The 23,506-nt window shown below is 41.6% G+C and overlaps 1 protein-coding gene across 5 annotated transcripts in view; it reads left to right on the top strand.

Moving 5' to 3' along the window:
* The window catches only part of VPS8 (VPS8, CORVET complex subunit), a 232,022-nt gene extending 211,038 nt beyond the window's left edge, over positions 1-20,984 (top strand). For 2 of the 5 annotated variants that reach the window (XM_015599949.2, XM_025042260.1), the window contains 2 exons: positions 16,795-16,875; positions 20,254-20,403. In XM_015599949.2, the coding sequence (XP_015455435.1) occupies positions 16,795-16,875; positions 20,254-20,403 (231 nt within the window). Of the gene's footprint in view, positions 1-16,794; positions 16,876-20,253 lie in introns of those variants that run through there. The other 3 variants (XM_006925797.2, XM_025042261.1, XR_003044270.1) reach the window with 3 other exon arrangements.
* Positions 20,985-23,506: the final 2,522 nt, after the last annotated feature.

Consider the following 23,506-nt stretch of genomic DNA (forward strand, 5'->3'; position numbering starts at 1 on the left):
CAGTGCCCTCAGGAAAGAAAGAGGTTGGGGGTACCAACTGAGTTGTCATATTGCATTTCCCAGTACTATCATTTTTTATTTCTGTTTATAATGGTCCTAGTCTATGTCCTGATATCTCCAGATAATGCTGACTCTAGATAATGCCTCCATTGGGGGTGGCAACACTCTAACAATTATTTTTTAATCTGTTTGGAAGTTTGCACTTTCCATGCCCATGACACAGTTTAAGATGACCAACCCTTTGTAATAATGATCCCTGTCTAGATAATAGCAAGGTTTTAATTTGACCAAGGAATTACATTAGTTATTTAAAGTTCAAACTACATTCTGCAGTTACCTAATCAGTTTTTTAAAATCCATTTTTTTTTTTAGGCATCATAAGATTATATAGTCTTTTGCCACCACAGATTTCCCCAGGTTGTTGCCTTTCTAAGCAGGCTAGGCAAGAAGTAGCCAGGCACAGACTGGTAGAATGCACAGGTATGGCAGATTTTAAACCAATTTAGGGACATTTCTTTTTTTGAGGGAGCAAAATGGGTGAACAAACCAAACAAGAAAAAATACTGTGTTATTTTGTATAATTACACAGCGTTATGTTGCGCTAACCTTGAGTGGAGTGGTCAGCCTCCAGCACACCAGGCAGCTCACATTGTCCATGGGAAGCCGTAATACCTTATAGATTCATAGCACCTCATATTCATCACAAACATGGTAGAGTAGGCTTTAGGATTAGACTTATTGTCAAGAGCCGCCCTTTCTCTTACAGATTGTAGTTTAACATGTCCAAATCTGTTTCCTCACATGTAAATTAGAGATAGTAAAGTTAGCCTCACTGGGGTGATGTACGTGTTAAACACAAAAGTACCTAGAATAAAGCCGGAGACTAAATAGATGGCAGGAAACATGTGTTTTCTCCATTTCCCTTTCCTCTCCTCCCCGCTCCACTCCACCTCATGGAGCCTTCTGAGGTAGGTTATGCAGATTTTCTCTACCTTATAGATGAGCTAACTGACATCAAGGCTATCAACACAACATAACTAGTATCACTAATTAGTGTCAGGGCCACGGTCAGGGTTTTTTCTGTGATGGCAGAAAATATTCATAAGCACCTGATATGTGCACAAAACTGTCTTCTCATTGTGTGTGAAGTCTCTCACTGCAGAACCTAGCTTAGCTCCTAACATCATTGGCTCTCATGGGGCTTCTTCAGCTCAGACTTCCAAAGTTCATTCTTAAGTAGGACATTAATAGCTGTAGCTCATTTTCATCGGCTACTGCCTTTCTCCTGCACCTTTGTTGAGACTTCACAGGCCTGATGTGATGAGTTTCTTTAACTAGAAAGCAGAATGAAGATTTCTCAGAAGGTCAGAGGCCATTAGTGTTTCAAGAGCGTGGCTTAGGCGTTTTGGTCACCAGCTGGTCCTAGCTTCCTCCTGACACAACCTTTTGGGTCCTTTGAAAGTGACCTTCACGCTTCTTCCAGACTGATACCCAGCATGGCAATGAAAGAAAACTCTGGAACTGGACTGCCTAAATTCAGATCTGGGCCACCCCACCAACCAGAGTGACCTTGGACCCTTCACTAAACCCAGGACCTTAGTTCTTTCATCTGTAAAATAAGGATAACAAAAGTACTGAGCTCATAGGGTTTTTGTGATGATTAAATGAGATAATACGTGTGTCGTGCTTAGAACAGTGGCTGGCAAATTGTAATTACTTGCTCAGTAACTGTTAGCTGCCGTGGTGGTGGTGGTGTGTGGCGATCACTCCTCTTCCTCACATCTTAAGATTTAAACCGGCATTCTCTTCCTGCGGCTGATGTGAAAAGTCACTGTTATTTTTTTAATTGTGGTATTGAAGGTCTTGGTTTTTTATGGATATTTTCCAGTCAGCCTTTCACCATCTCCATCTCCAGCCTCAAGCAGTCTCTTCTCTGAGAGCTGGTCATGTTAGAGCTGTGATTGCTGCTCTAAGCAAAGTCTCCTTAAGACATGTTCTGCCAGGCATTTCCCTCCTTCCTCCAGTCATCTTAGCAACATAGTCGCTTATTTTATTTTATTACCTAATTCATCATTAGCTGTAACCTACTGAGAGTTTTGAGGCCTTAGGAAATGAGAGTGTATGAGAGGTCAGCTTCTATCTGAGAGCAAACTGTGTAGAGGGTGGGAATTTTAGGAAATGTGTTTTCTGTTTGCAGAGGGAAAGGAAGTGTGGTTTTACTCTCTTACCTTCGAAGCCAAGGTTTCTTTTTAGGCAAAAACGTCAAATATTAAGGCCCTCTAGTTTGAAATAGCTTGGGTTAAGGTCGCAAAAGTCTGAGGCCTATAATGTGAGAGATTATAATGTAGCCTATAACGTAATAGGGAGAAAGATTTGAAAGTGAAGCCAGTGGCAGGGAGAAAAGGTTCTCATTCCACTCATATTACTCAACCTTTACCCTCATCCCCACCAGCAAATTATAGAAATGCCAGTAAAAGGCTCCTAGAAAGCTAAAAAGACCAATAATCATGTTATAGAATTACGTCAGGTGTCCCATGTCTCTCACAAACTAGGTTTGACCTTCACATGTGCTAGTGTGGAAATACAATCAGGAAAGGAAATGTCAGGATTTTGCTGTCAGGTTGTTATTTATTGTAGAGAACAAGAAATAAACAAGCAGAGCTGTCTGCTGGGATCCGTCCCTGTATGTGATTTGGAAGGTTTTGTGTCCAGAATCCCTAGGACTATTATGATCCCTCTTCCTAGGAACCCAGCCTTCAGGGTGGTAGGGGATTGTGGTCGTTTTCCTCTGCCGAAGCTTGATGTGCTGGTTAAGAGACCTGTGGATCCTGAAAGCCCTAGTTTGTTTTCTTCCTTCCAGTGGTTGTAATTACAGCTCCCACTTCCACCATGTCTGTGAGTCACTGAGCTTTGAAACGTGCTGGTGTACTGCGTTGCTGCTCTCCCTGGGGCTCTCCTACATTATCAGACCTCATTTTCCACCGGGTTTACTTTAATGCTGAATGTTGCGAGGTCATTTCCAGGATTGTCATGTTTCTTCCTCTAATGTGCAGCTACCGTTTAATTTTCAGCTCTTATCACTGGACTTCATGAGATGGGAAGAAATAAATTTGCTCTAGTGTGATTTTCTTTTCCTTCCAGTTGGAAAATCACTCTAATCCACCTGTGCTGATGGGTTAGCTGGCCTGAGAACGCCGGGAAGGGTGCTTTATGTTTGTGGATTTGTCAACCTGAGATGTTGCTCAAATTTTGTTGTTCTCATTTTTGTGCATGATACTGATTTGGCAAATCAATTTCTCTGGCATCTTACATAGAATCTATTACTTCTCTTCAAGGCTACCATGAGTCTTCGTGGAAGTCCCTCTAGTTGGTTGCCCTTGTCTGCCTCTGATTACACAATAAAAAGCCATGATCAACTTCAATAAACAGTACCATCTTACCTGAAACTTTCATGCCCTAAATGCCTATCATTTCACAGTGCCTGTATCTTCCACGGATGGTAGAGTGTAGCTCAAGGTGGCACTGCTCTTTGATAAATGAGAACATAGACTGAGAGGAGCGGTATGAACTGCTCGGGTTGTACCCGGAGCTGTGACAGGATTAGGGATAGGTTTCCTGATTCTTGCCCATTGTTTGTTCTTCTGGCACTTCTCTGGGGAGTATAGATAAGACAATCACAGTAAATCACAATAATCCCTGCCACTGATGTTCACTATCTGAACATCAGATAGGTGCCAGGCCCATACATTATCTCTAATCCTCACAACAGTTCTGCAAAGTAGGTATTACAAATAAAGAAACTGAGACTGAGAGAAGCTAAATAATTTGGCCAGGGCCACTCAGCTAGTTGTTACCGAATCCAGATGGACCCAAGTCCGTCAGAAGCCATGCACTGTGTTCTTACTGCATCACAGAGGGTTTACAAATGGTCCAGTGAATGTGTAAGAAATAGAAAATCTCTCTGGTTGCCTTCCCATCCCTTCATCCATTTGATCAGCAGATAATTATTTCACAGTTGCTCTGTGCCAAGCACAGTGCTGGGTGCCACCGAGAAAGAGAGACAAAGGCCCTATCCTCAGGGAGCTGTCATTTTCGTGAAGCTTTCCCTCCACTCTCCTCATTCTCTTTCCTGCAGCATCCACCCATCCCCTTCATTGCCAGGTTTGCCAGTTTTGTCAGCACTGTGCTGACTCCTTTCTTTCCATCTCAGCGGCCACGTTAGGCCTAAGTACACGACCAGGATCCCACACAGACTGTGTCTGTGTACGGTGCCTGCGAGGCCCTCCTGTGCCCTCCAGTCAGTAACACTTACTGAGAACTTACAGTGTCCTGGGCTTTATTACTTGTTCTACATGCATTGCCTTCTTAATCTTCTCAACCACTTATGTGGTGCAGCTATTATATCCCCATATAATTTAAAAAAAAAAAAAAAGCTCAGAGATAATAGGAGTAACTTGCCTAAGAACGTAGTGCTAGTGAATGGTGACACTGGAGTTTGGGCTTAGGCAGATGGACCCTAGAGTGCAGGCTCCTACCCAGCAGGGCTGCAGTGTCACAGGCACTTGGGAAGCAGGCCCTGCCCCCTTCAGCAGCCTAAGTCACACCGAGGAGGGCTCTGTACTAGGAAATGCTGCGGCAACAACAGAAAGAGGCTTTTAACCACAAGTCCACTCTTTTCGTAAATTTTCCAACTTTCTTAAAAGGGTCAGAACTCATGTTTTTTGAATAAAATATTTTCACTGAGATATAGGACAAACATGCCAGAAATCACAATGAATCTTTACATAGCCCAAGTTCTTGAAAATAGGAAGACAAATGCCAGTAATTTCACACTGGACCAGGAGAACAGGTTGCTACTTGATCTTATACCTAAAATGAACAGTTCAGAATAAACCAGAATGTGGGGTTGTTAAGCAAATGTTTGTTGAACATTTGCTGGATGTAGAGCACTGGGAACAGAAGGATAAATAAGATACAGTTCTGATATTCAAGGAGTTCACAGTCTAACAGGGGAGACAGTTAAACAGATCATTACACTACCATGAGTGCAGCAATATGGTTGGTTATGCACACGTCATATGGAAGCTGATCTACTGACGGGACTGGGGCTTTCAGAGAAGGCATTCTGGAGAGGAGGCCAGAGCTGAGACTTCAATGTCTCATTATATGCAAGAGTGTAATCTGGACCCTAAAATGTTGTAATTTCAGGGGCATTTTGATGGTTTGTGTAGGTAATGTAGCAGCCTGTTTCAGACACGGCCCGCCTTAATAAATATGCAATATATGGTTATTATACCTCAGTAACTTCTCGGGCTTTGCTTATTAACACTGAAGAAGTGAAATGTTTTGTGGGGTTTTAATGTCCCAGAATCTATGAGACCTGAAACTCGACCTACTCATCTTTGCACCCCGGGCCTGATATAGTAGGGGCTCTGGAAATATTTGTTGGACCACAGAACTAGATGCCAGTTCATGGGCCAGGAGCTGATAGGACAGGAGCCTGCATAGGCATGGCATGAACCAGCTAAGTGGGCCTTGTGTGGACAGACTGCCTTCCCTGGGGCACTGGCCCTCTCATTCTCACCCTACCCCACTTGTCGAGCCCAAATTGCCAAGGAGAAGCGTACAGAAATCCAAATCCTCATCTTAGTGATTTATTATTCGCTGGATGCTTCCTTTCAAAAAACAAACAAACAAACAAACAAAACCCCTCTTATTCCAGGAAGGATTTTAAGACAGGTGAGCATCTACTAGGACCTAGGCATGTCTACAAATAGCTCTCCCGTTTTACCGCAAACGATGTCTTCAGACACTTGACCACAGAGACAGTATGGCTGTGTCTGAAACAGGCTGTCTCCACCCTGCAATGACATCACTTTCAGAGGATCCCAGGGCAACCCCAGCATTCACTCCTTAGTTCGGTCTCTGGTTGCCCAGGATAATGGCTTGTGTTATAAGAAAGGACGTGTCATCTTCAGTTATTCCACACCCATGGAACGACCACATTTTCCAATTTCTGAAGGATGTCGTTGTTGGAAACCCCTTCTCTTGGTGTCTCTAAGGAGTTTAAGGACCTAGAGGATTAAGAGCATGATAAGCCACCCTTGCACACTTATGGGCTTGTCATGTTTCAAATTATGTGTTTGAGTGTGTGTGTGCATACACACACATGTACTTACCAGGTTGTTACTCCAGGTTCTCCAGGGTTTATAGGGTAAAGGCCCTGGTTATGATGCTTAGTTGGTTGCAGATTTTTTATTCATATTGGGCAAGCCTCATAGCCTTCTCTTCTTCAATTTATATAACCCTTTTTAATTATTTAGTAAGCTAGGTGCAAGGCTTAAAATTCAGTGAGATTTGAAGTAAAACATGTGGCAGAAACATTGTTATGTTATTAAATTTTATTATTCACAGAGGCTGCTAAGATTCATGTGAACTCAATGAGTGCTGAACGCAACATACCTAATGGGGGTATCTTAGAAAAAAAGAAATGCTAATTGGTTGATTTAGTGCAGTTGAATCAGGAGGCAAAATACCCATAATTGAGAGTATTCTGTTACTATTAGGGCTCAGTAAAGACAAAGAAGTCTCCAGCATCACCAAACTGCTCTAGCAGTACAGATTAGCTTGTTGCTTGAAGTGCAGGTTGAGGACCAGCATTCTCACCATTGGCTGGGAGCCTGTTAGAAACAGACTCTCAGACCCACCCCAGACCTACTAACTAGAATCTGCATTTTAACAAGATCTCTCAGATATTAAAGTTTGAGAAGAGCTGGATCAGAAAACATGGGTTGGACCATCATTGAGACTCTTGCACTTTCTGCCTCAGTGAGCAAACTCCCAGGAGCTAGAGCCACTCACCCTGTGCCTAGAATAGACTCTTCCGCCAGGAGTATTTCCTGCGGGGTGAAAGCATGATTCTATTTTTAATAGTGGCGTTTTCTACTTATGAACTGACATGACCTTCACTTTCCCAGAATGATTTAGGCTGGCTTCCAAAAATACATCCACTAGGATGAATTCAATAAATGAGGAAGCCTAGATTTTAAAACAGTATGTCTGTGGAAAATAATATAAAACCAGGTTGTAGTAACACACATAAATGTTTGCTACCAAGTCCTGAGCAGTTGATGGTTCTGTGTAGTCAATCATTTAGCCCCAAGTTCCCTTCTGATAAAAGCAAAAAACACAATTAGTAACAAGTCTACAGTATCAAACACAGCTTTTCTAAGTGCAGGGTCTGATGGGAATTTTCTTCAGTGGATTGTCGTAAGTGGTCTGTACTGTCAAAATTTTTGTACCAAGTACAGTAGTAGTTCATGAGATTTTTTCCTTGCAAATCCCTTCGAGGCAAAGGGTTGTTTTGAAAAGTACCTCCATAAGGAGACCTTTTCTTTCTCTTGCTGCTTTATCATTTGCAAACTCAGTCTTTACAGTTTTTTTTTAATTAACCTGCCCTGCCCACCTCCAGCTCCCCAGTGCCTTACCCAGTACATTCTTGACTTGCCTTCATTTTTGCTTCCTTGTTAAACCTTATCACAGAGTAACCAAGGATTAAGCAAAGGTGAGATCAGGGTGGCTGGTCCCTTGCCATATGGACTGTGGGGGTGTCTGGCCCCACAGCTAAGGTTTTGAGTGCCAGTAAAAGGCATGTATCATCCTTGTCCTTAGGCCGCCCCTCTCCCCAGGTTATGCCAGGAGTACTAAAGGCATTAGCAAATCAGGGAGCAGCCCATGTTTTCCATTGTTAAGTCTCTTGAAGGTTATTATATTTTTTCTCTTTTTGATTTGTTTGAGCTAGGTTTGTAGTATTTCTCGAACCTTCAGATCATCTTTACCTTGAATCTCTTTTGTGTATTTTATGAAGTATCTTTCGGAAGTGTAATACTCCACACACTTTCTCTCCAAGAATATGATTGTTTTTCCTACCAAATTATACTAGAAAAAAAAAAACTTTTTTAAGTGTCAACACAAGTTTAAATATTGTCAGATTAGAGAACGATTCTCCATGTGTCTGGCAGACCCAGAGACATCAGTCTAACCGAATGAAAAACAGAGCTTCCGTGGGCCATTCATTTACTCTTTCCGGCTGCTGTTTTGGATGACACTGCCCTTCTCAGGATTTCCATTGAGCTGTCCCCATGTCCCCACAAGCTATCCCATCACTGAGAACATCAAGAAAGACTGAGGTGACTATGCCCTTGGCTGGTCTCCAAAGCCAGATATCATTCAAGCCCTAACATTCTCTTTGGCTCACCACTGTGGGTCTCCAGAAGCCTATGAGATGTGAGCTTCCTCGGTGACAGCTGTTTTCTGGATCTTATAGCAGATCCTTTACACTTAGAAGATGAAGCTGTGAAATAGTTTCACTCTAGGCTAGCATGATTTATTTCAAGCGTAGTGCTGGCTTCCATTCTTTTAGCTCTTAGTTGGTTTTTCCCCTAACTGTAGTAAAAATTTTGAGGAAAAGAAGCAGTGTTCTTCTTGGAAGACAAATTAAATTTACAAAGCCTCTTTTTTTATTTTTTTGCTTTTTTAAAAATTTATTTTTCAATTACAGTTGACACACAGTATTATATTAGTTTCAGGTGTACAATATAGTGATTAGACATTTATTGCCTTACAAAGTGATCACCCCAGTAAGTCTACTACCCATCTGACACCATACATCTTATTACAGTGTTATTGGTTATATTCCCCATGACTGCTTTAATAACTGGCAATTTGTACTTCTTAATCTTTTTCACCTTTTTCACCTATCTCCCCCAACACCCCCCTATCTAGCTACCATCAGTTCATTCTCTGTATCTATGAGATTTTTTCCTGTTTTGTTTCTTCATTTATTTTGTTTTTTAGATTTCACATATAAGTGAAATCATATGGTGTTTGTCTTTCTCTGTCTGACTTACTTCACTTAACATAATACCAAGGTCCATCTATGTTGTTGTAAATGATAAGATTTTATTCTTTTTCATGGCCAAGTAACAGTCTAGTGTGTGTGTGTGTGTGTGTGTGTGTACACACCACATCCTTATCCACTCATCTACCAATGGACACTTCAGTATGGTTGCTTCCATATCTTGGCTATTATAAATAATGCTATAATGAACATAGCAGTGCATATATCTTTTCTTATGAGAAATTTTGATTTCTTCAGATCAATAAATACCCAGAAGTAGATTTCCTGGGTTATGTGGTAGTTCTGTTTTTTAATTACTTGAGGAATGTCCATAATGCTTCCTTTAGTAGCTGTACTAATTTACAGTCCCACCAACAGTGCATGAGGGTTCCCTTTTCACCAAATCTTCACCAACACTTGTTTGATTTATTGATTATAGCCATTCTGACAGGTATGAGGCGATATCTCATTGTGGTTTTTAATTTTCATTTCCCTGATGATTAGTGATGTTGAGCATCTTTTCATATGTCTATTGGCCATCTGTATACCCTCTTTAGAAAAATGTCTATCCAGGTCCTCTGCCCATTTTTTAATTGGATTGTTTGGAGTTTTTGATGTTAAGTTGTATGAGTTCTTTATATATTTTGGAATATTAACCCCTTACTGAATGTATCATCTTCTCCCATTCAGTAGGTTGTTTTTTCATTTTGACGATAGCTTCCTTTGCTGTGCAAAAACTTTTTAGTTTGATTACTCTCATTTGTTTATTATTTCTTTTGTTTCCCTTAACTGAGGAGATATATCAGAAAAAAAAATGTTACTAGGAGCAATGTCAGAGTTTACTGCTTATGTTTCCTTCTAGGAGTTTTATGGTTTCAGGTCTTACATTTAAGTCTTTAATCCATTTTGAGTTTATTCTTGTATATAGTGTAAGAACGTGATCCAGTTTCTTTTTTTTTTTTTTGCGTGTATTAGTCCAGTTTTCCCAACACCATTTAGTGAATAGACTGTCTTTACCCCATTGTATATTCTTGCCTCCTTTGTCATAGATTAAATGACCATATAGATGTGGGTTTATTTCTGTGCTTTCTATTCTGTACCATTGATCTATATGTCTGTTTTTTTGTCAGTACCAACTGTTTTGATTACTATAGCCTTGTAGTATGGTTTGATATCAGGTAGTGTGATACTTCCAACTTTGTTCTTTCTCGAGACTGCTGTGGCTATTCGGGGTCTTTTTTGGTTCCATATAAATTTTAGGATTATTCTAGTTCTGTGAAAAATGCCATTGGTATGTTGACAGGGATTGCATTGAATCTATAGATTGCTTTTCGTAGTATGGTCATTTTAATGATGTTAATTCTTCCTGTCCATGAGGACAGTCTATGCTTCCATTTATTTGTATCTTCTTCAGTTTCTTTCTTCAATGTCTTATAGTTTTCAGAATACAGGTCTTTTACTTTCTTGGTTAAATTTATTCCTAGGTATTTTATCTTTGTTTTTTGATGTAATTGTAAATGATATTGTTTTCTTAGTTCCTCTTTCTGATAGTTCATTATTGGTGTATAAAAACGGAACCCATTTCTCAATGTTATTTTTGTATCCTACTACTTTACTGAATTCATCTATCAGCTCTAATAGTTTTTTTAGTGAAATCCTTAAGTTTTCTATATCTAGTATCATATAATGACACTTTTACCTCTTCCTTCCAAATTTGGATGCCTTTTATTTCTTTTACTTCTCTGATTGCTGTGGCTAGGACTTCCGGTACTATGTTGAATAAGTGATGAAAGTGGACATCCTTGTCTTGATCCCGATCTTGAGGAAAACACTTTCAGGTTTTCCCTTTTGAGTATAATCTTAGCTGTGGGTTTGTCATAGTTGGCTTTTATTGTGTTTGGGTATGTTTCCTCTATTCCCACTTTCCTGAGAGTTTTTATCATAAATGGATGCTGGATTTTGTCAAACACTTTTTCTGAATCTATTGATATGATCATATGGTTTTTATCTTTCAATGTGTTTATGTGGTATATCATATTAATTGATTTTTGGATATTGAACCTTGCATTCCAGGAGTAAATCCCACTTGATCATGGTTTATGATCGTTTTCATGTATTGCTGAATTTGGTTTACTAATATTTTGTTGAGGATTTTTGCATCAGTGTTCATCGGGGATATCGGCCTATGATTTTCTTTTTCTGTAATGTCTTTGTCTGGTTTTGGAATCAGGGTAATGGTGGCTTTGTAAAATGAGCTTGGAACCTTCCCTCCTCTTGAATTTTGTGGAATAGTTAGAGAAAAATAGGTATTATTTCTTCTTTGAATGTTTGGTAAAATTCACCTGTGAGGCCATCCAGTCCATTTTGTTTGCTGGGAGTTACTGATTCAGTTTCGTTGGTTGTAATAGATTGGTTCAGATTTTCTGTTTCATCTTGATTCAGTCTTGGAAGATTGTATGTTTTTAGGAATTTATCCATTTCTCCCAGATCGTCTAATTTGTTGGCATATAAGTACTCATAGTACTTTCTTATAATCTTTTTTATTTCTCTGGTGTCATTTGTCACTTTTCTTTCATTTCTAATTTTATTTATCTATTTCCTATCTCTTCTGTTCTTGATGAGTCTGGTTAAAGGTTTATCAATTTTATTTTTTTTCAAAGAATCAGCTCATGGTTTCATTGATCTTTTGTTTTGTTTTTTTAACTGTATTTCATTTATTTCCACGCTGATCTTATTCTTTCCTTCTCCTCACTTTGGGCTTTGTTTGCTGTTCTGTTTCTAGTTCCTTTAAGTGTTAGGTTAGATTTTTTTATTTGAAATTTTTCTTGTTCCTTGAGGTAGGCCAGTATTGCTATGAATTTCCCCCTTAGGATTGCTTTTGCTGTGTCCCATAGATTTGGGGTCATTATGTTTTCATTTTCATTTGTCTGAAGATATCTTTTGATTTATTCCTTGATCTCATTGTTAGTAGCATGCTATGTAGCTGCCATGTTTGTGTGTTTTTCATTTTTTTTCCCCCTTGTAATTGATTTCTAGTTTCATACCATTGTGGTCAAAGATGCTTGATATGATTTCAGTCTTCTTAAATTTATTGAGACTTGTTTTGTGGTCTATCTTGTAAACGTTTCATGTGCTTGAAAAAAATGTATATTATGCTGCTTTGGAGTACTCTAAAAATATCAATTAAATCCATCTGTCGTCTAGTGTGTCATTTAAGGCCACTGTTTCCTTGTTGATTTTCTGTCTGAAAGATCTGTCCATTGGTACTAATGGAGTGTTAAAGTCCCTTACTATGACTATATTGTTGTCAATCTCTCCTTTATGTCAGTCAGTATTTGCTTTATAAATTTAGTTGCTCCCATGTTGGGTGCATAAATGCTTACTAGGGTTATATCTTCTTGTTGGATTGATCCCTTTATTATTGTGTAATCTCCTTCTTTGTTCCTTATCATAGCCTTTGTTTTAAAGTCTGTATTATTTGATGTAAATATTATTGCCCCACTTTTTTCATTTCTATTTGCATGAAATATCTTTTTCCATCCTTTCACTTTGTCTCTGTGTGTCTTTCGATCTGAAGTTGGTCTCTTGTAGACAGCATATGTATAGGTCTTGTTTTCTTATCCATTCAGCAGCTACCTTGTCTTTTGATTGGAGTATTTAATCTATTAACATTTAAAGTGATTATTGATAGATACATAGTTATTGCCATTTATTATTCTTTTTTACCCCCTTCTTTTTCTTAAAGAGGTCCCTTTAACATTTCTTATAATATTGGCTTGGTAGTGATGGATTCCTTTAGGTTTTTTTATGTCTGGAAAGCTCTTTTTCTCACCTTCAATTTTAATTGATAGCCTTGCCGGGTAGAGTAGTCTCGGTTATATGTTCTTACTTTTCATCAGTTTGAATATTTTGTGCCAATCCCCTCTGGCCTACAAAGTTTCTGTTGAGGAATCAGCTGACATTCTTATGGGAGCTCCTTTGTAAGTAACTAGCTGCTTTTCTCTTGCTGCATTTACGATTCTCTCTTTGACTTTAACTGTTGGCGTTTTAATTATGATGTGTCTTGGTGTGGGTCTCTTTGGGTTCGTCTTGTTTGGGACTCGCCGTGCTTCCTGGACTTGTATGTCTTATTTCCTTCACCAGGTTAGAGAAGTTTTCAGTCATTATTTCAACTACATTCTCTATCTTTTGCTTCTAATATCTCTATGATGCGAATATTGGTACATTTGAGATTGTCCCAGAGATTCCTTAAACTACCCTATTTTTTTCTTTTTGTTGTTTCAGTTGGGTGCTTTCTGCTACCTTGTCTTCCAAATTACTGATTTAACCATTGCTTTTTCTAACCTCTTGTTCATTCTTTCTAGTGTATTCTTCATTTTGGTTATTCTTCACTTCTGACTGGTTCTTTTCTATGGTTTCTGTGTCCTTTTTTATGCTTACTGTCTCATTGTTGAACTTCGTTTAGTTCTTTTTCCGGAGTTTTCTCCTGTCCTTTTGGGACATGTTTGTTTCCTCATTTTGGCTGCCTCTCTGTGTTCCTTTCCATATACTAGGTAGATCTGCTATGTTCTCAGTCTTGGCTGGCTGGCCTTATGAAGTAGGTGCACTGTGTGGCCCAGTGGCTTGGTCTCCCTGATTTCCTGTGCTCGGTGATTCAAGAGTGTCCCTTGTGTGGGTTATGTGTACCCCCTATTGTAGTTGAGCCTTGATTGCTGTTTGCATGTCAGCGGGTGGCATTGACTCTCACACACCCGCAATATGAGCTGCTATGTAGGAACTGACACCATGGAGTGGAATTCACTCCACTAGGCTTATTTGCTTATTGAGACCACTCATTGGGCATGCCACTTTGGGGGCTAGTGAGGTAGTGTTCTATTGTAGTCTGAAGCCAATCTCCAGGATTGTTAGTTCTGGGGCACCTTGGGAGGGGCTTCTGTGCAGGCCAAGGTCAGCTGCTGCCTGTGACCACCAGCCCAAGGCTACCTGGTAGGAGCTACAGCGCTATCTAGAGTTGGTCGCTGCCTATGCTGGACCTGGAAGTGCATAGGAGAGGCCACCCTATGAACTGAGGCTGGCTTCTAGCTATATGAGGCCTGGGGTAGCTCAGCATAAGGCCCAGGGCATCCCAAGGCCTAAAGTTACCTGTCAGCTGCCTGTAAGACTCAGCTGATGAAAGAACATTGGGAGGTACACAAGTTGGGTGAAGTGAGGTGCCGGGAAGTCACTATGGTGGGGCAAGTGGTATTCACCAGGTTAATGCAGATTCAGGTTTGGTGCCAGTGCTGAGCCTGGGGCCACCCACAAAAGTCTCAGAGCACACTGAGGCCAGCTACAACCCACTTGGGCCCAAAGACCCCCGAGACTTGTCCAAGAAAGATTGCAGCCTGGGCCAGAGCTGGTTGCTCGCCACCAAAAGTGTCTCTGGCACCGTGTCAGTAGAGACCAGCTGGACAGATCTTTCAGACTGAAAGAGCCTCTTGCGGTGTGCAGGGTGGGATTGGTTGCCTGGCCCCTGAAAGTACCTCCAACTGTTTGAGTTGGATGGGGCACGATCCCAGGCAGTCACCAGGGTGGAGCAAGCAGAGTTCACCCAGCCCATGCAGATTCAGATTTGGCCATGTTGTGGGGAGGGCTCAATATAGGAGAGATGGAGCTCACCTGTAGGCTGCACAGGAGGAGGACTCAACACAGGGATATTGGTGGCTATCTTTCCAGCCTTGCCTTGAAGCCACACAACTCAGTCTCTCCCTGTATGCCTCTGGTGCCTCCTGAGTCACCATCCCTACACTGGAGCCCAGGGTGAGTGTCTGCAAGCAAGTCTATGCATGAGCTCTTTAAGAGAACATCTGGATTTCTAGCAGCCTTCTGTCTCACACCGATGGATGGTATTCCCACTGATTTTCACAGCCAGATGTTGTAGAGACTCCTCTTCCTGGCACTTGAACCCTGGGCTGGGGCCCCTCACTCTTCAGGGGGGACTTCTGCAGACGAGATTTCCCTCCTAAGTTTCGACCACCACACGTGGGTGTGGCACCAGCCCATTTCATGTCTCCGGCACTGCTACCAGTCTCAATGTGGCCTCTTCTTTATATCCTTAGTTATAGGAGTTCTGTTCAGCTAGTCTTCATATGGTTCTACAAGTTGTTCTATAATTGAATTGTAATTTTAATGTGGTCAGAGGAGGAGGCAAGCACAGCATTCACCTACTCACCATCTTGCCTGGAACTTCACCCTGTCTTTTAATTGGAACATTTTGTCCATTTACATTTGAAATAATGATTGATAGGTATGTAGTTATTGCCATTTTATTCTTTTCTGATTGTTTTTGTTCTCGGTTTCTTATTCTTTTGCTCTGTTATATTGATGTCATTCTATAGTACTGTGTTTGAATTCCTTTTTCTTTATTTTTTGTATATCTCTTGTGGATTTTTGGCTTGTGGTTACCATGTGTCTCATATATACCAAGCTATGTTTATAGCAGTCTATTTTAAGTTGATGGTTGCTTAAGTTTGAACACATTCTGAAATCACTACAATTTTTACTTACCCCCTCCATGTTTATGTTTTTGTCATTTTTTTACTTCTTCTATTATGTATTTGTGGGTATCCCTTAATTTATTGTTGGAATTATGCATGATCTTCCTACTTTTGTCTTTTAACTTCGTACTAGCTTTATAGTTAGTTAATCCACTTCTTTTACCAAGTGTTTGCCTTTGTCAGTAAGAATTCTCTTCTCTCCTATATTTTCTTATTCATATTTAAATAAGCCCCTTTAACATTTCTTCTAATACTGGTTTAGTGGTGATGAGCTCCTTTAGCTTTTTCTTTCTGGGACATAATCTGTTATAAAATGCTTTTTTTAAAAAAAAAGCTCAAATCCTTGTTTGGGAAAAAATATGGACCCCTCCCATTAAATAGCGCTTGTGTCAACACTCAGACCCTTCCTCATGGAAACCTTTCTCCTCAGATACATTGGGAGTATATTTAGTAATCCTTTTATATATGCCAAAACGGTTCATAATAAGTACAGAGCAAAGAAAGACATCGTTTTACTAGTCTTATATATAAACAGAATACTTCTGAAATCAACATTTAATGAAGGCTGTCATTTAATAAAAGCTAGCATATACTGAGCCCTTGCAGGGTTCCAAGCAAGTTAAAGACACTTTAAATATGTGTCTCATATAATTTAGTTTTCAGCAACCTAATAAGGGAAATATTATTCTCTCTCACTTATAGGTGAGGCAGTTGAGGCTCAGAAAAGTGACTTGCCTGAGGTCACACAGTGAATTAGTTGCTAGAACTAATATTTCAATTTACTTCTGACTCCAAAGCCTATGGCTGCCTCCCACAGAATCTCATTTCTTTAGGTACGAATTGGACCAGATCCACCGAGAGAAGAACCATTGTATAACATGTTCCACCACTATAAGAGGTAGAACAAAACAAGACTGCTGTAGAAATGTCAGAGTTCACCTCTTTCAAAAGCAGTAGATCTAATTTGCAACTCCATAGGTGGCTACCAGCTTTATAATGAGATGGAGAAATGACATGACTTTTCCTATTATGATACACCACCACCACAAAGAAGGGCCGTCTTTGCTGGCCATACTGAGTGATGGATATGGGAAGGCAAGGCTGGATGGAGCGAAATTGCTCTGCTTAGTAAAGGCAAAGGGGAATCAAGAAGCCCTAAAGGAAGCTCATCATTATGGAAAATTAGAGACCACACTGAGAACAGGGTCCATAGAGAGGTCAGCCTAGGGGCTGGCGCTAAGGGATTTTACTAATATTCAGTAAAATATCTCACTAATTGCTGGTAGCATGGATTTTCTTCAGAGGAATGAAGGAAACAGCACGTCCTAGTTAATCACCTTATTGTTTTTTATTTCTCAGGCAACCTCAGAACCTGTTCTAGATCCACAGCAAATCCAAGCATTTGATCAACTTTGCCGTCTCTACCGAGGAAGTTCCAGGGTAATGTTTTGTGGTTATTTAACTTTTTTTTTCCTTATTTAGAATTACTGTTTTAGAAATGTGGTGATCTTAGGTTCTTGCTGCAGTCCCTCCTTACTCTGGAAAGTGCCCTGCTATGCCCTGGCCTTAGGGAGCAATCAGAATTTGGCAAAGGATGCAAAGGAAGTGGAAGGATATCTGTCCTTTATCTGCCATGGACTGTGAGGACACAGAAGGGCATCCGTGTTTGTACAACCTCCAGAGAGAGCAAACAGAAGCCTAATCCCTCATCTGCAAGGTCTTTTTTTGTATTGACTGCCAAATCTGCCCAAAGCCCAAGACTCTGCTAAACGTCTGCATTGGTTGAATTTACTAAATTATAGTGGTTTAAACAAGATAAAAGTGTAAATGCAGGCAGCCCAGGGCACTTTCCATAAACCTCTCTCCAGATTTCTTCTATCTTGTAGCTCTACCGTCTTTAACATACGCTTTATACTGACATGGTTCAACATAGTTACTCCAGCTCCAACCATCACATCTGTATTCTAGCTAGCAAGATGGAGGAAAAGCATAAGCCCTTTGTTTAATGGTAGTTTCTACAAGTTATATACACCACTTCCACTTACCTCCATTGTCTTAGAACTTAGACACATGCAATGCAGACTGGGAAACTGGTCTTTATTCTAAACGGTATTAAGACTACAACTTGGTATCCTATGACCATAGAAGAGGAGTACAGATTTGGAGTGCTACCAGCAGTCATACCATGACATCAGTCTGGGTGTCTCACAGGCACTTCAGAAGTGTACTCATTAACTTTCTCAACGTGTTCTTTCTTGCTTAGTAGTTCTCTGCAGGTGGCACTTTCTCTCATCCTCCCATTACATCCACTCACTAGGGAGATCCTATAGGCATCTTTACATCTCCTGTGTATTTTTCCCCTTTCCTTCTGAATTGTCACAGGCCACTGAAGTTCTTCTGTCCCTTCTCCACAGTGCTTACTGCCTGAGTACTCTTTCCAAACCCAAATGTCATGTTAACCCCTTGCTGAAAATGCTTTCCTGGACCTCTGTCACCTGAAGGTGGAGTCTAAACTCTACCACTTCCTCTAATCCTCAAGTCATACCAAATTCTAGCAAGGCCAGATTTTTTCTTGAGCTTGAGTTTGCACAGACTGCTCATGTGCTCTGTTTGACATCAATCTGAGTAATATCTTTTTGGTTATGTCCCCTCAAGCAAGGGAAATGAAAGCAAAAATAAACAAGTGATACTTAAAAACCGTCTGCACAGTGAAGGAAACCGTCAACAAAACAAGACAACCTACTAAATAGGAGAATATATTCACAAATAATATAAACGATAAGGGGTTTATATCCAAAATATGTTAAAAAAAAAAAAAAAACTCATACAACTCAACAACAACAAAAAAATAAACAATCTGATCAAAAAATGGGTGGCAGACTTGAAAAGACATTTTTCAAAAAAAGACAGATGAAAAGATACACAACATCACTAATCAGAAGAATGTACATCCAAACCACAATGAGATACCACCTCATACCAGTCAGAATGGCTCTTATCAAAAAGTCAGCAAATAACATGAGTTAGCAAGGATGTGGAGAAAAGAAAACCCTTGTGCACTGTTGGTAGCACTGCAAATTGGTGCAGCCATATGGAAAACAGAATGGAGATTCCTCAAAAAACTAAAAATAGATCTGCCATACCACCCAGCAATTCTAATTCTGGGCATTTATCCAAAGAAAATCAAAATACTAATTTTAAGATATATACATCCCTGTGTTCATTGCAGTCTTATTTACAGTAGTAGCCAAGATATGGAAGCAACTTAAGTGCCCATCAATAGGTGAATAGTAATGAAAAAGTGGTATGTATATATATAGACATACAATGGAATATAATATAGCAGTAAAAAATTAAATCTTGCCATTTGTGACAACATGGATGGACCTAGAGGGAATTATGCTAAGCGAAATAAGTCAGAGAAAGAAAATCTGAGTAATATCTTTTTGGTTATGTCCCCTCAAGCAAGGGAAATGAAAGCAAAAATAAACAAGTGTTACTTAAACTAAAAACCGTCTGCACAGTGAAAGAAACCGTCAACAAAACAAAAAAGACAACCTACTAAATAGGTGAAGGGGAATATAGTCAATGAGCGTGAGTCTGTTAAAAATATAACAAGCCAAAACAAAACAAAAACTCATAGAAAGAGACCAAAGAGATGGTTGCCAGAGAGGAGGGGGTGAGGGGATGGGTGTTAAAGGTGAAGGGGAATATAGTCAATGAGCGTGAGTCTGCACAGTGACAAGTGGTTACTAGAATTAGTGGGGCAATCACATAGTAAGGTATAAAAATAACCCTATATCGTATCCCTGAAACTAATACTATATACCAACTAAAATTTTTAAATATTGTTTTAAATAGCACTAATATACACGTAGAGGACCTAGCATAGTTCCTGGCACCTAAAAAGCACTCACCACAGTTACCTGGGGCTAAAGGTCCCCATGGACTTCCAGCCTGGGGTCTAACACAGGATCACCTTGGGTGTTGAATTCATCTCTTCTCTGACCATCAAGGGCATCTCAAGGGCCAGACCATCAGGCTCCCTACTCTTGCAGAGGTTCTTTGAGGTAAAATGAATGGCCCCTCTGAGTGGCAGGGCCTGGTTTCCCAGTGGGCTGACATTAACCTTTCCTCCTGCCACACTCTGTCCTTGGCAGCTCTTTCAGAACTGAGCCACTGGGTGAGGTTTTCGCTGGTGTCATTGGTGGAAATAGGGAAGCTGGGAGCAGGGAGGACAATAAGAGGAGGTACAGTCTGAATTTCCCCTGCGGCCCCTGAGTTTCAAGTGACAGCTGGGCACCCATTTGGAGCTATCCAAGTTACAAAAGAGAGCGGTCAGAGCCAGTGGTCATAATGCAGAGTCTCTCGCCCTGAGGAGAACTCACTTAGAGGGAAGGTGTGGAATGAGATGAGCAGAGAGTGGAGAACCTCAGCTCGGGGTGAGGCTACAGGGTCACGCGCCAGCTGGATGTGGAGCACTCAGAGCCTGGCAGGTTCAAAATCAGACATTTTCCATGATCAGTGTCACAGCTTGATGTGCCTATGGGATTTACCCAGTCCAGTCTTGTCGTTATTAAAAGAGGAAATGTAGGCCCCAAAAGATGAAGTGAACTTGCCCAAAGTTACATTACTTGTTTGTGAGATACAGACCAGGAACTCAGACCATTTTTATATCTTCCCGCAGTGCAGCACAGTCCCTCCTGGACTCGAGGCGGGGGGATTCAGGATCCCCCACCTCCATTCCACATCCCCTCCCACCCCCCCAGATTCTCTGCCCCCACAAGCCTAGGCTGATGTGTGTCCCCCCCTTTGCAGCTGGCTCTCCTTACAGAACTCTCCCAGAACCGCAGCAGTGAGAGCTACAGGCCATTCAGTGGCTCCCAGAGTGGCCCTGCTTTCAACAGCATCTTCCAGAATGAGAACTTCCAACTGCAGCTCATTCCCCCACCTGTGACTGAGGATTGAAGCCTGTCTGGGGTCTGGCCTGGAGACTAGAGATGATCCTGAGGCAACTGGGAAGGAACCCTCCTCTCGACTGGCTTGGCTCACGTTGCCTCTCACACTTCTGAGCAGAGGATCTGAGGTGAACTGTGCCCAGGGCTGTCTACGCACCCACCATTCCCCAGGGAGACACCCTGTCTCTTCGGTGATGTCACTGCATCATTTCATCAGACTAGTCGATTTTGTTTTGCTTTTTAAGCAAAAGAATGTCACATACGTCCATCCAGCCTTTTGTGCTCTGCCTGTTGGGACTTTTTTCCTGTTTTCCCTGAAGCCTAGAAAATAGGTGGGGCCCACACAGACGGCATTTTGGGGTCTGTCATACTCGTCTCCTCCAGTTGATGGGTAACACGGAGAGACTTCAAAACTTCTGTTGCTGTTGGGAATAGTGTCGGCCAGGCTGCTGTGTAACTAAAACCTGCACTGGAGGGAGCCAAGAGCCTGTAGGGTTGGGGCATCTCCCTTTTGATGTGTTTATGTTAAAACCCATTTGAGTGTGAGATTTTCCCTTTCTAACAATAAACACCTCTGTGTTTAAGTTTGCAGGCTTGCTGGCTGGCTGTCAGCTCTCAATCTATCAATCTAAGCCATACAGACAATTTAGAACCTTTAGAACTCTTACTGCCACAATTCAGTTTCATTAGCTCAAAGTCAAAGATTCCGATTGTGACAACATTACTTTTATTCAAATAAGCAGCTCCATCTCAACTCCATTCAGAGCAGCCCAGCCACCCAAGTGCTTCCACGACAGGCACTAGGCCAGAGTGGTGTTTTTACATTTCCTGACCTTGGGACTTTGTATGTCATTGAACTGACGGTAGGCTGAGGTGCTCCTTTTTCATTGGTCCATTCAGGGATGAGCAGACTCTCATGCGCTGGCTTGCTTATGCTAACCAAGCCCACAGGAAATAGATGTATAAACTAGATGTGCCTCTGCTACAAACTAGCTGTGATCCTGGATGAGTCACTTAACTTCTCTAAGCTTCAATTTTTTATAAAGCTGTTGTGAAGACTAAAATAATACACATAAACGTTTAACACTGTATAGGCTCATGGCAAACATTATACAGGCATACCTTGTTTAATTGTGCTTCGCAGGTGTTCCATTTTTAACAAATTGAAAGCAAAATCCTCCACTAGAAAAATGATTAAGACTTAAGTGCAATACTATGTTGCAACACTCTGGAACCAAACCCGCAATGCCCCAAGGGATGCCTGTATAACTCCTCCTGAGACCCAGGGCACCAGCACCGGCTACTGCCTCCTGATAGAGGTGTGAGGAGGTCAAATTGGAGGAAGTGGTGAGCATTAAGTGAGCATCAACTGGATGCTGGTTGCAGCTATCTGATGCGATAGTCTCAACCCTGTTTTACACATGAGAAAGCTGAGGCTCAGACATAAGTTAACCAAGGTGCCACACTGAAGAAGCGGCAGAGCCCGGATTTGAACTCAGAACTGTGGTTCCAGAGCCAAGATACTAGCTCCCCAAATTACAGATCAGAAGGTTTCTCGATGAGCTTAAAATTTAGGCCAAACAAGTTTGACATTCTCAAAGCAAACTTGGTGATTACCTTTCTTCATTGTATAGAAGAGCCAGGGCAGTTTGCTGAGCATCAGAACCCCTGCTCAATCAGGGCCAGTCAACACCAACAAATTACTCTTCTCTAGCCCCTGTCCTCTTTTATCAGTCCCCAAGAGTTCTTTAACTTGTCATTCAAGTCACTGCACCACTGAATACATTACAGCAGCTTTATATTCAGGTCATGCCCTCCTAAGAAGAAACTCTGGATTGGATTTGAAGAGCCCACTTATTTCACCTAAGTGTAGATGAGAACCCAACTCTGAGTGCTGGGCACTGGAGATGTGGCAGGCCTGAGCTGAGTACCAACCACTGCCATCAGGAGGCCATTGTCACTATCCCTGTCCCCTCTCCTGGTACTTAGTACATGTTCTATTCTGCAGTGATGTCAAGTCCCACTTCAAAACAGTTCCTTAGGTGCAAAGAGTGACCTGGAAATATTTCTAGACAGAAATGGCAGAAGTTCAGCCGACATCACCATGGAGCTTAATGAGGGGAACGGTGGGGTGGGGGGTGCTCCCAGGACCGAGGAGCAGGCCTAGAGCAGGCAGCTCTGAGTATCCCACTCTGGCCCCAGGTGTTTTTCTAGGTCACGTGCTCACCCCTTGACTGTGACAAGTGGTAAAAGGATCCGGGGGAGGGAGTTTCCTGAGACCTTTCAGCTACCTTTCGGGGAGGGCGGGTACCTCTTCCCTTGCTGCTCCCTGTTGGGAAGGCCAGTGATCCTCTGAAAGGAAATCAGGGGAAATCCTGACAGGAGAGGGGAGTGGATTCTGAGTAGCTAAACACAGCAGGGTTGGTCACAGCTTTGTTACCTAGTAAACAGTAAATATCTGAATGGACAACCTGAAAACATGGTTACTCTCAGCAGCCAGCTTCAGCTGAATTCCTCCCTCCCCCACACCCACGCTCTGCACTTGCCTCCATCCTGCCACCAGGGGAACGGAGTGGCACCCAGTTCTCCACCAGAAGCAGAATGGGCTGTGGGAAAGCGCCCTGGGCTGCCAGTCAGGAGCTCCGGGTTCCAGGTACAGCCCACCACTCGCCCATGTGTGAACGGAGGAAGGCTGTTTGCTCTTTTGAAAAATAAAAATAAAAGCAATCTGCTTCATCTATAGCAAAATCCAAATGACATGTGGGAAATGCTTTACCAAGTAATATTACCAACCAGAGCCTGCAGAGGTGAGGGGAGGGAAGGTGTTTGTGGAAGAGGAAAGCAAACAGGGGCCTCATCAATGATGAATGCTTTAGTGAATAAATAATTCAGAGCTCTGAGAACCCTTTTAGAAGCTCTGTGTTCCTACTCAGCTCTGCCTGCTGAAAATGTTTTTCCAAAGGTGCACCTTCAGAATCAGACGCCTGGAATGTGCCCAGAGATACAGGGAAGGCCTCCCGGTATGTTGTCCTCTGGGCAGCCAAGGGCCAACTCCAGGCTCCCAGGGAGCCTGAGCACTGCTGAGCTCCCGAGGGCAGCTGAGGTCATCAGAG

Source organism: Pteropus alecto, unplaced genomic scaffold, assembly GCF_000325575.1.
Source record: "Pteropus alecto unplaced genomic scaffold, ASM32557v1 scaffold88, whole genome shotgun sequence".
In the NCBI taxonomy this organism is placed as follows: Eukaryota; Metazoa; Chordata; class Mammalia; order Chiroptera; family Pteropodidae; genus Pteropus; species Pteropus alecto.